Source organism: Cimex lectularius, unplaced genomic scaffold (genome assembly GCF_000648675.2).
Source record: "Cimex lectularius strain Harlan isolate CLEC.00 unplaced genomic scaffold, Clec_2.1 scaffold20, whole genome shotgun sequence".
Lineage (NCBI taxonomy): Eukaryota > Metazoa > Arthropoda > Insecta > Hemiptera > Cimicidae > Cimex > Cimex lectularius.
In genome coordinates, this window is record NW_019392641.1 from 2141493 (window position 1) to 2154483 (window position 12991).

Here is a 12991-nt window from a genome sequence, read left to right on the forward strand (position 1 = left end):
AGAATGAAGGTATTATTTTGAATGATTGGTGAAAAATCAAGGCAAAGTTTATGTCCTGTAGGAGCAATTATTTTAAAAAACTTAAAAACTGTGTCTTTCAAAAATATGGAATACAAGGATATTATTAAAATTAGACAAATAAAAAATCCATTTTCAAGTGGCCCAAACTTGTTCCTTGATAAGGCAAATCGTGTAGGCAAGTAGTTCTGTATCCAAAATTGTTAAAAATTTATGAATTAATTTCATTTTTTAAACCTCGCATTATTTCACAATCTAATACAATAAAACCCTAGATGTGTAAAAAAATAATATATATATAAGAACCAATCGGAAGAATATCGGAGTGAATCTAAATTTAATCTTTTGTAACAATACAGAATTCCTAATAAAGAATTGGAGGCCAACAGTGAAACATGGTAGTGGGAGTGTTATTGTGTGGGGGTCCATGGGTTCAATTGGCATGGGTAATTTAGCATCTGTTGATGACTGCTGATGTTTACATCATATGACACTAAATATAGGGCTCAAAGAACTTAGAAATTCCTATATATCCCACTGACTTAAAACTCCTACCCACTCACCAGATTTTAACCTTGATTTAAAGTCAGATAGGGGGAAGAAAATATCTCAAAGTAATTAATTTTAAAAAAGCACTAAAAAAAATATATCTGACTCAATAACAGTAAAAATTTAGGCTGTTCAAAGTTTAGAAGTCTTAGGACTGTAGGAGAAACCAAAGGACTGCGTACTAACTATAAATTTCTCATATCATTGGTATAATAATTAACATTGTTTGGTACTTTTTTTTGTAAATCTAACATAAATTGGTATTTATGGTGTTATATTATCTCTTTCCACACGAGTTTTGAGTTTTTATTATTGTACTTTCACGTACTAGTTTGTCAATAAAACCATTAATAAAATAACAAATAAAGTAATTAACTGGCGTTATCAGACGATTGCGAGTACTTTTATGATGCAGTTTTTTCTCATTTTAAAATTTATATTTGTTGTAATGGCTTTTCTTCTAAACTATAATGTTGAAGTTACTCTCTATTATTGTTACAAGATTATAAAACTTAAAATAGCTTCCTATAATTTTTTGTGTTTAGTTTTTCCACTTTCAAACAACAAATGTTGACATTTTTCTTGTAATGAATGTTTTATTTATTTTTATTTTTTTCATTTTTACTTATTCTAAAAAAGACAAATTTGCTCATTCTTTTTTTGAGCAAATGTTTATGGTGACTTAAATATTAATCTATTAGTATTTGAGTTAATTTTTCCCTTATATAATTAGCTATCAATCTTCAATTTTAATTAGTTTTTATTTATAAACTACAATGTTAAAAAAAAGTCCAGGGGTTAAGGCTAACAAATATAAATGTCCTATTGACAATTTTAAAACTTAAATGTAATGCAATGAAATATTGACTTTTATGTGGTTGGCATTACAGAAAAATAAAAAATAAAAGCCTTGCTCATAACAAAATATGTATGCATTATTATTTAACCGGGTGCCTCCTAAATTATAATGCCTCCTGAACTAAAGTTGGTAGTGTGTCAATCTCAAATTAATACGGGCTAGGATAGGCTGAGGATTAGTGTAGGTGAGTGTGTTGGGACAGAGGACTAAGGGAGGCAAGGTGTGCCTCGAGATGGATATTTCTATGGCCTGGCTGGATATTTAGAAAATTCCTTCATCATTGGGGGGACAGTGGGCCCACCCAACTTTGGAAAGGGTGCTCCACATTTTCCTGAAAGCAGGGGTTTTCAACATCATCGGGATCAAGAAGCGTAGATGGACACTGGATCTCTGGAACGTTTAGTTTGTAATCAAAGTTTATTTAGATTTTAAGATAAAGCTCATTTAGTCTAAGTTTGTTCTCATTTTGTTATAGTGTTACACGTAGAAAATTAAATTAATCCATATTGGTTTAGTGGTCATAATTGAATTCAAAATAATTATTTTTTTTATCTAAGGTTTTTAGCTGATATGAAAAATTAGTATCGTGGGCGGGATTCGAACCACTTGAGCCATTGTGACTTCGATCCCCTCCAACACCAAATATGAAAATATGGCAAAGGAGGGAAAACTCGAAAGGTTGTAGGTTTAGATGGGGGTTGGTGTCTGAGGGGATCTAAATCACAATAGCTCAAGTGGTTAGAGCAGAAGCGTATTGAGCCGAAGGTCTTGGGTTCCTGCTTGTGACACTAATTTTTCATTTCAGCCAAAATTCTTAGATTAAAAATAATTAATTGGAGTAGAAAATTAATTTATCATTGTTTTATATGTTAGTTTCCTTAGTAATAAATGCGTCTTTTTGAGTAAGTAAATATTGTGTATTATTTACTTAGAATTTGTTAATTATACAGTTAATTGGCCTACCAAAATTATTAGGTGTAAGAGGACACATATATCCTGTTTGGTGGTTAGGGCCTTACTTCCTGGTAATTTACAACAACCCTTTATTTAGTTAATTACTCTTTTTTTATTATTATTATTTTATTTTATTTGTTGTCCATGTGTAATTGAAATCTGTTCATCAGATCATGTTGTTCTTCGTTCTTCTCTTGTAGAAATGTGTGGTATTTAAAAACAGTTAATTAATGATTATTTAGAGATCGTGAAACACCAGACCACATCTCACGATCTCTAAATATTTTTTTTTTTACTTTATTTTATTTATTTATTTATTTTTTTATGTTCGCGGTTTCCGTTTCACATTTTAAACAGCGTGGCGCCCATTTTCAATTTAATATTTATTTAGAAATCATGAGATGCGGTCTGGTGTGATGCAGGTTTCAGAAAAACATTTTTTTCACGTTTCTTCGGCATCTTCAGAAGATGATCTCAATAAAGATCGAAACGTTGGCACTATAAAGAAAATGTTTTTCTGAAATCTACATCACACCAGACCGCATCTCACGATTTCTAAATAAATATCGATTAACGGTCACTAATCACCACACATTTCAATTTAATATTAAAATATATAAACCCGCCCGTCTCCACACAGCAAAGCCGGCAAAATTTTTGGCATAAGAACCCGTGGCAAATGGAAATTTTAAAAATTTTAATAACAAAAAGAAAATATGTAATAGGAGTGAATGAAGAGTGGTGGCAAGAATAAAAGCCAGTTAAATTTATGTCATATAGCACCAGTTCAAACATGATCAGTATATTCTATGACACAAATGATTTTTAAAAATTTAACCTTTTAAGTTATTAATTTAGTGAATTATTAATAGAGGACTGATGAAGGGGAAATATTCATCGAAAGTTCGACGATGGAACTGAGTCCTTTCTAATCGGACCCATGATCGTTTTTTAATATATAGACAGTCAATATTTTGGCTGCAATAAAATTAAAATGTTGTTTTTTTGAACCAGGTTTTGTTTATAAACTGAAATAAAAACTCAAGACTCCTTTAGGGCATGATTTTTGTTGTTTAGATAGAGTGGAACGTGTTGCAACTGGACTGAAAAAAATTTGTGTTTCAGTTGCGAAAATCGGTAACTCACTTTAATCGGTTAAATCGCAAATAGGTTTCAAATCGAATCTAGAATGTATTTCAGTTCGACGAACGATTCCAGACTAAAACGAGGTCGCCGTTCCAGTGACAAATGCCTTTTTCTAGTCCGGACGAAAGTCATTTGACGAAAGGTTCACATCAGGAGGGGGGTCAAAGGTGACACCCGAGGAATTTGAGAACGTGATTTCAAACGTAGACCCGGGACCCGGCCAGCCGGTGACGGTCGATGCACTCGCGCGCGGATCCGGCACGGACAACACGAAACTCGGCGGACGGAGGAAAAACGGTTGGAAGAGACTCGCGGACGCGGAACTCGCGGACTGACTGAAGAGGACAGGCATCTTCGTTCTTTGGAGAAACGGAAAGGCGGCCGGGTTGCCGGTTGGTGCGCCGTGGCCGTGGCGGGGAGCGAAGCGGCGTCCGCGGACCCTCGCCCATCGACAACCGGCAACCGTCCGCCGTTTAAAGGGGCCGCATAGAAAACGGGATTGCGGCTGGAATTCCACCGGGGCCAGCTTTCTAAATCCTGCCAGGCCACGATTCATTAGCCCTGAGAATCGCTGCCGTTTTCGCCGAGGCCCAGACAGAAATAAGTCGCGCAGATCGAGATCAAAACGATTCACATTATACATTCCGACGGAAGACGGAGATGAAAATATTAACATACATCTCACTGAAAAACAATAGATAACAATAAAATTAAATGAATAAAATAAAAACCGAACAATTAGATTTTAATAATTATTTCTTTCCATTCACCTGCACGTTCCTAATAATTTTTTAATTACACAATCGATCATTAAAATGCTAACAGCGCAAAACCTAAAATGACAAAAAAAAAAAAATTAAAAAGCATAGCACAATATTTTATAATTAACATTTTATCCGGATTCACTCAAATTTTAGCATAATTAAAAATAACCGAGGAAAACTCCACTTGCATTGTATCTTGTCCTACCATTAAAGTCTACCGCAATTAAACACCATAACTAAGTCCTGTACAAATTTTAATTTAATTTTATTAAAATAAAACAGTGAAAAAGTAAAACATTGGTGTACACAAAGAATTTGCATAGAAAATAATATTTTATTCATTAAGAATTCTCTCCATTGTTTTCAATATCCCAGTGAGAAACAAGGTCATAAATCCTTTTCTTTTTTTCCCTTTTCCTTTTTATTTTTCTCTAATCTTTATTTTTCAGAAGTTTTGATTCAGCAATTTCCACATTAGTGTTTCATGTAATAATTTTGCTCGGAGGCAAAAGCTCTTAGGCACAGTACACACAAATGTGATCCGTATGAGAGATGCATATGCGATACTGGTATGAGGTACAAAAAGTATCCTGGTGACTAGATTCAATTACCTCCCATCCATCTCTTCTCAATCCTCTCCAAGCAGTTTAAAGAGTAGATGTTTGATTCTGTCATATTTTTATAATGGACGATGGACGAGTTAGAAGCTGTAGCCTTGGGCCTTTAAGTAGATTAAAAACAAGAAAAAGTAGAGTAATGTGGTTTCACCCACATTTCGCCAGGCATTTTCTTTTTTAATTTTACCCGCATAATCATGGTCATTGTTGTTCCAAAGAGTGGGATATGTTTGAACTAATGAAATCTGTTGTAAACAAAAATGTCACTTCTTTTGATGCACAATAGACTAGTCATAAAGAGGTTTAAACGTTTTTATATTTGATTACATGTAAGTTTGATTCAGAGATTGTGTTGGTTGTCTAGCTCTTAAGTTTGGTTGGAATCCAATTTAACTAAATTGCTCGGTTGCTGTTCATTGATTATCTTTTCTTCCTTTCTTTCTTTGGTTCAGGCAAAGCCTTGAAGAATTTCATGACCATCATGAAATTTCAAAAATCAAAAACATACATTTCTGAACAGAGAGTCTTCGCCAGTGAATTTTGCAAGCAGCCTCAGCCTCTGTGAAACTGAGTTTGTACTCATAAAGCAAAATATATAGAACATTGGATTTGATACTGGCCACATTTATTTTAATTTAAAACTAAGACTGGATTCAAATCCAATACCATCTTTAGAAAGAGTAAACTGAAGTTTAGACGAGGAAAGAACATGTTACACTCAAACCAATAACCAAACCACACAAACCCAAACAAACAAGATTAATTTTGTACAACAGGACTTTTTGGAATATCTAGTACTTTTATTAGTTCTATTTGTATTAGTTTATTAATTAAATTTGTCCAATTTACATTACATTAGTCGTGCTTCAAATAATGTTAAAATTAGGAATGTTTGGTGTTTAGTGACTGTTAGTCAATGATTATTCGGAGATTGTGACATGCGGTCTGGTGTGATGTAGGTTTTAGAAAAACATTTTCTTTAAGATGATCTCAATAAAGATCAAAACATTGGCACGATAAAGAAAATGCTTTTCTAAAACCTACATCTCACCAGACCGCATCTCACGATCTCCAAATAATTGTTAAAATTAGGCAAATGTATTTTAAAATGATACACCAAAGTTTACAATGTCAATTCCTCTTAATTTGTAGCTGTTCAAATTAAGGAGACATAACAAATGATTCTGTCTATTTGATGCAATTTCTAACTATTGGAATCCTTGAAAGTTGGTCTGTATTTCAGCCCAAATAGCTAATATCTGCACTGTTCATTTGTAAAAATAAATAATAACACTAATGTGTTCAACTCTTAAATATTTATTTAAGATGAAGATGTTTTTAGCAAAACAAATGAAAAGTTCACAGATGTCAGTGAATTTTCCACTCTAACCTTCTATCAATTAAACACAAATCTGTCCAAACAATGTTTGTCCAACATGAATATATGTACAACTAATATTAAAATGTACATGTTAATAACATACCTGGCACAGATTCACCATTGAATTTCATCTCAACGTGATGGCTAAGATTTTCATGTGGTACAAATGAGGCTAAGAACCGTTGGTTTCCCAAATTCCTTACAAAACTTGTTACATGTCCTCCGTTGACAAGAATTTCCAAATTACCACTTCCAGCAGTTGATCCATCAACTATGGTATCAGAAGTTGAATTAGTAAAACCGTACAATATATAATTTTACACAAGTTTTTTCTTACTTTCAAACTCTACTGGCTGCCCAACAATCCCATTCGGCATCTGGCCAACTTTTATTGCTTGCGTATTGTAAGCATGACTCCTAAAACAGAAACATACTTATTTATAAAAAAAGTTGATGTTTTAAATAATAGAATTGCAAAAAAAGAAATGAAAGATTTAATAACAAATAATTATGCATTAATTGAAAAAATGAAAGAAATTAACCTAAATGGTGATCCAGACACTCGTTGGTCTTTTATTTTAATGTCAATCAGATGTTCACCAATTTCGACGGCAGTGAAGTAAATATTAATGTGCTGACCATTGCTACGAGACATTTTAACAGGCACTGGGGACTTTGAAGGAGCTGAAATTATTTATCCTCTAGTTTGATTACATTTAAATAAAATTTATTTATTTTTGAAAAACTTACGAGTTACGGTAACAGTAATTTGATTTAATGGAACATCTGTATCCAGCACTAGAGTGGAAGTTCGGTTGAGGGGAAGCAACTGCAACGCTTTGCCAAACACTTTAGACCCTAATTGTACAAAAGAAATTTGTAAAGGAGGAAAATCATAAAATCTATAAGCATATTCAAATACCTTCAGGAAAATGTATATCATTAGTTTCCCATGAATCCCTTCTTTTGCCAGCTGAAGAGAGTACTGCAATTATTTATTTTTTTTTTGTAATGACATCATTTAAAAAATGTAACTAGCATACCACCTCGGACATTACTCGAAGATTCCAGCGAATTTAAGTAGTTTGAAGTGTGAAGAATAGAAGAGTTTTGCTGGTGTATAGAACTGTGAAGGGGGCTCGGTGATTTCCTCATCCCTGGCGAATGCAACGGAGAGTGTATTTTAAGAAGTGAATTGGCCTCATGCTGAACAGGGATTGAAATCGGAGACATAGTTCGAGTTACATGATGATATGATTGACTTAATGAGGAGCTTGAGTATCCATTGACCTGGCCTTTAAAAAAACATGTTAGTCAATAAAATTATAACTAAAAAACAAACAGGAAAAACTGTTCATCTAGTCCTAACATAATTTAAGTTAGTCATCAATCATCATTTGTTATTTCCAACTGAACCATATAATATGAATCTGGTACAATTATGCTATTGTCTTAGTTATAAATATACAAAACAATATACCATTAACTAGGCAAATATTTATATAGTTACCAGCAGTTGGAACAGATAGAGGACTTGCTCTATAAACAGGGCTGTTGAGCGGACTTGGACTTTGTGAACGATTAGGAGAGGCAAAATCACGTTTTATCGGTGAACCAACTCTAGCGAATGATGAATGCAACGATCTCAAGGATTCTAAAATTCGAGGAGATTAATTGTAATTTTCAGTGATTAAATTGACAAACTGAATTTGATTCACCAAAAACCTACCATTTGTATCTGAAGTCATATTTCTAACTGAATCTAAAAATATAACAATTATTTATTAACTTTATAAAAAAAGATTAATGTATAATGAAAACTGACAGTGTCTCTCTGCTCTAATCTGTTCTTTTGTGCCAACTCGCAAAGGAAATGGGCTTCCTTAAAATAAAATTAAAACATTTATTAAAACATAGTTGTTTTATATTAAAAAAATTATAGTTTTAAAATTGTCATCACTCACCCCTGACCTGACTGCCATTAAAATAAACATAAATCCTGTATTTTCCTGGTTTGTGAGTATGCAAGGAAACTATGTAGATGGAATCAGAAATCCTTTGAATGGTATGGGGCATAGATTGTTTATCTCTAACAATATCTACTGTAATTTGACCTAGCCCTCCAGTGCCAGATGCGTCCAGTGTGAAGTTATGAATGCTCTCTGGAATGGCTGGAGTGTCTATTCCAATCAGCTAAAACAAAATTTATTTAATTTAAAATTATAATTTTCAAAGAAAAAAGAATATATATACTTTTATTCCATTCGGGTCAAATACGAAACAGGTGTAAGGTGTATCATGAATTGGATTTCCCGAGTGTTTGACTTGAATGCTCCATTCTCCCGCTTCATCCGGTTGAAAAGTGGCAGAAAACACACCGCCTTTTTGGCTAACTGGGCAATCGAGAAGCCGGCCAGTGGGAGAAACAGCAATAACTTCGACTTGTCCAGCTTCAGACCCATTAGAGTTAGAATTTACCTTAAATAAACAAAAATAAATTAAAACAACTTCATAGAAGAACACCTGTTTATTTAAGTATTTTCGTACCACAACTTCCACAATAGACCCTACAGCACAAGGTTCCATTCCAGTGTATACAATGTTAGTTATTTCTGGCATAGCTCGAATATGAATGGGAGAACCCTTGACCAGTTCACCATCATAATAAACATTTATCTGTAATATTAAATATAAATTACTGTAGATTGGAACAACCTGGGTATGATGCCCATTAAATATATTAGAACATAAAAAATGGGGCTAAATTAAAAAAAAAAATGACGACCTAGACACTCTGCAAATTTTGAACACTCAAATCACTTGGAACCCCAAAGATCAAGTAGTTAAGTACCTAGGGAAATGAAGCCTATGCCTACATTTAAGGTGCACAATGGTGAACCAAAAAAGAAGAACCAAGAAAGAAATGTGCCACTGCAAACTAAAAACAGCACCCAATAAGGAATGGATCATTTTGAAATTCCACCAAAATTTAGCTTCATTCAAGGAAGCAGCAGTAGAGATGAAGACAGGCCCATAGACTTATACAAATCCAGCCGTGGTAAAGAGTGTGGGGGGGGTGTGTGTGTGTGTGTGTGTGTGTGTGTGTGTGTGTGTGTGTGTGTGTGTGTGTGTGTGTGTGTGTGTGTGTGTGCGTGCGCGTGTAAAGCAAACTTCTAGTCAATTCTGAGACACAAACATGATCTCATATTATAATATAATGAACTTAATACTATGTAAAACTTAAAAGTTGATCTAAGAAAAAATAAGTTTAAAAATAATTACAGAAACAAGTACATTATGCTGGGAATATTTTCGGATTGGGATAAAAAGTACTTTTATCTTTTCTAGCAGGCAATCTTATTTTACAATTTTCATGTCACCAAATTCAATTTAGCCATTGAAATGTTACTTTAAAAAAAGGGTTATTACAAAAATAAGTATAACAATTTTTTCAAGAGTATTGTTTTATTTCATTTAGTTTTTTAATTTATTTGCACACTCATGTCTTAAAAGTATTAAGTTAGGATGTTTTATAAAAGTAATAATTCTGTGTTATGTTTATTGATGTCTAGGAATTAATTTAATAAATAATTATTAACTTGGATTTTGGTGGTCAAGATCGTGGGAGCAACTGATTGTCATATCCTATGGCATTGGATTTGATTCTCAGCATTGATTTTGCAATTTTTTTTAATAGTTGAGCAATTCGTCATTGTTAAGTAACTTGACTGCTTATCAATGTCACAATCAAGTTGATAAAACTGTTTTAAATGAAAAGTTACTTTTTAACTAATTTTACTGTGTAATTGAATGATTCATTAATTTTAAAAAATTAAAAGGCAATTTAGATTTAAGAAAGAAAATGTCTACCTTTCTGTTAAAGTTGAGAATTATAGATTTTGTGTTGTTAATTTGTACATATTATAATACTTAAATGTTTAAGGATTAACAGAATTACCTCATGCATTCCAACTCGCATTGGAGTGAAAGTAATTTTCCCTCCTGATGAGTGAACGCTAATTCGTGAATCGACTTTTTCCCCCTCAGGTGCAACTACCCCAGCCGTAATTAATTTACTGTCCAATTCATCCAGGAACTCCATTTGAATTGTAGTCTATTGGGGGGGGAGAGAAAAAAATTAAACTTTATATAAATTTCAGGGTAGACATTACAAACTTTACCTGTGTGTAAATGCGAGTTGTATGAGAAGAGCTGGTAACTTGTACAAGGGTAGTAGCTGGTGGCCTCGGGGGAATCCATTGAAAACTAGCTGCATAAGCCATAACGCCTAAATGTTCAACATTTTGATCAACCATGTCTTTTGCGCGGAGAATAGGCTCCACTCCCAGCTTGCTTCCAGCAGCCAGACCTATAATAAATAAGATGGATCAGATTACAGTTTGACATGTTTTTTACAGTAGTTTGGTCATTTCCAGTAATTTCTTATTGCTCTACAACCCAAGAATTTTGTACTGCAGTTTTCAGAGTATGTATTTCCACTCTTTCTACAAATGCCATCAGTGTATGTATTGTTGAGGTTTGCAACTTAGCTCAAACCACTGATGATAGTGAAACACTGAAACATGCCTGATAAAACTACACCAGCAAAATGACAGGATTATTAGAATAAAAGCTACAAATTTGACCATATTATATGTGTTTGTTGAGATGGCACTGAGGGAAAGCTCGCAATTTGGCTGTACTCTAAATGTTCTAATTTTTTTCTTGATTAACAAAAAAACCCAACTTCGAACACTCCTCAGGTTCAATTTTGTACCATTCTACTTTACCAGGTAGTATTGGTATGCTTGATAGCCATCATCAGATGAGTGGCTTAAAAGTTTCGCTCTCTGTCCATATGTCTGTAGGCTATGGGTAATGAGAACCTCAAAGGTTAGGAGCATTCTCAAGAGTTGTTTAATCTGTTAAAACTTACAACTGCTACAATGCAATTGAACTATGGATGGGATATCTATTGTTTATATGTTTGGTTTGATTGCACCTTGATTCCTCCAAAAGTGTTTATTTCCCAATTAACCCTTTATTTCTCTATTCAGTAACATTGCAATTCTTCCAAGGCTTAAATATGTCTGTTATGTTTGTGTTATAAATTTTATATACATTAGGAACAATTGTACCTCTCTCCAACTGATTATGTGAATTTATTATAAATTCATGATTTGAGGTATAAAGTTAAGAAAGGTAAGTATGGGGATTGTTTATTTTACTTCTTTTCTATTGTAGGATGGTTGTTTTGATCATTTTATAAAGCTGATTTATATTTATGTTGGTTTATAATTTTGTGTAAAGTATAAATTGGTGTGGATTCTCTTTTTCCTCAAGATATCATTTATTACTGTTCGGTTAAACTTTGATAAATTATTTACAGATAATATTAATCAAATAAACTTATATTTTTACGCTTATGTCTGCCATCAAAATTTTTAGAGAATTAATTGTGGTATGAGAAAATTGAAGGCAAACAATGACATAATTACCTGCGTTTAAATTTGATTCCCACACATGGGGATCGTTGCTGTAATGATACTTTGCAGTGGCTCCAAGAGAGGTTGTTAATGCACATAAAACACTTCCATCATTCCAGTCAGTCTATAAATATAAAAATAAAATCAGAACGAATGATACAAATTTAAAATTTGTCATTTGAACTCATAAAATCATTCAAACAAACAATTCAATGTGTATTATTTAGAGGGGAAAAAAGGTTAATAATAGAAGTAATGAATTTTAATTTTAAATTGGGTTCAGATAGAACTAGGAAATACGTACAGTAAAGTTTCTGACATTTTTCTCTGGTATTTGATTATTGATCCACTTAAGGGTTGACATGAAACCAGGGCTTCCTTCTTTCATAAAATAAGATAGATAAGTCATTCCGGACAATTCGTCAAGGTGTGGCGAAGCGAGATACTCGGGCTGCAGCAATTGTGGAACTCCGAGTCTCGTTTTTGCAATTTCCATTGCCCTTCTGCAATTCTCAGTGCTAAAACAAAACAAAAAATAGATAGATTGAAGTATTAAATTTTTATTCTGAAGGAGTTTAAATAGTCAACCTCTCATATTTATTCAACCGTCTCCAATTTGGTAAAAGGCCAGGTTCACAGTAGTCTAACAACGCACTGAGATATATGCCAGAATTCCAGTCGGTTGTAAAGTTGTTGACTTCACATTCTGGTAATACAGCCTATAATAAAGTAATAAATGAAATGACTTGGTTCATTTACGACTACAATAAAACTTACCCTAAGCCAAGCCAGCATGAGTTTCTTAGGTGGAAATTTAGATCTCCCTATCTGATATCTAACAATTAACGACCATATTAGCCCAAGAATCAGTTTTAAATTACCGTTAACAATGTCAACATTTCCTGAAAATTACAAAGGCATTAAAAAATGTTTACAGATGAGTGCGTGATACGCAAGAATGAAATTTTTCCCAGAGTCTGTTCATGGAGGATCTAGAACCTCATGAGTTGCCAATCTTGGATTACATTAGCTAATATCCTATTTTATGAGTGATAATGCCCGTCCGCATGTTGTCCAACTAGTAGTAAATAATTAAAGTATGCCAAGACATCATTATAATTAAAATGAGAGGCAGAAACCCTCGTTATTTAAATGAAAAAAAAAAAAAAACCTAGATCTAAAATTGTTTTGTTTGTTTTATTTAAGTGAGCAATTAG

The 12991-nt window shown here is 33.2% G+C and overlaps 1 protein-coding gene across 2 annotated transcripts in view; it reads right to left on the minus strand.

Annotated features, from left to right (window-relative positions):
• Window positions 1-12991, minus strand: part of LOC106661376 (filamin-A) — a 31752-nt gene that overhangs the window by 12945 nt on the left and 5816 nt on the right. The window contains exons 2-19 of one of the 2 annotated variants that reach the window (XM_014384705.2): window positions 12552-12676; window positions 12363-12493; window positions 12079-12292; window positions 11787-11898; window positions 10470-10657; window positions 10247-10402; window positions 8836-8964; window positions 8542-8766; window positions 8253-8481; window positions 8114-8170; window positions 8018-8050; window positions 7799-7942; window positions 7335-7583; window positions 7211-7261; window positions 7039-7146; window positions 6831-6972; window positions 6626-6705; window positions 6392-6559 (exon numbers count right to left, since the gene is read on the minus strand). In XM_014384705.2, the coding sequence (XP_014240191.1) occupies window positions 6392-6559; window positions 6626-6705; window positions 6831-6972; window positions 7039-7146; window positions 7211-7261; window positions 7335-7583; window positions 7799-7942; window positions 8018-8050; window positions 8114-8170; window positions 8253-8481; window positions 8542-8766; window positions 8836-8964; window positions 10247-10402; window positions 10470-10657; window positions 11787-11898; window positions 12079-12292; window positions 12363-12493; window positions 12552-12676 (2541 nt within the window). Of the gene's footprint in view, window positions 1-6391; window positions 6560-6625; window positions 6706-6830; window positions 6973-7038; window positions 7147-7210; window positions 7274-7334; window positions 7584-7798; window positions 7943-8017; window positions 8051-8113; window positions 8171-8252; window positions 8482-8541; window positions 8767-8835; window positions 8965-10246; window positions 10403-10469; window positions 10658-11786; window positions 11899-12078; window positions 12293-12362; window positions 12494-12551; window positions 12677-12991 lie in introns of both variants that reach the window. The other variant, XM_014384704.2, reaches the window with a different exon arrangement.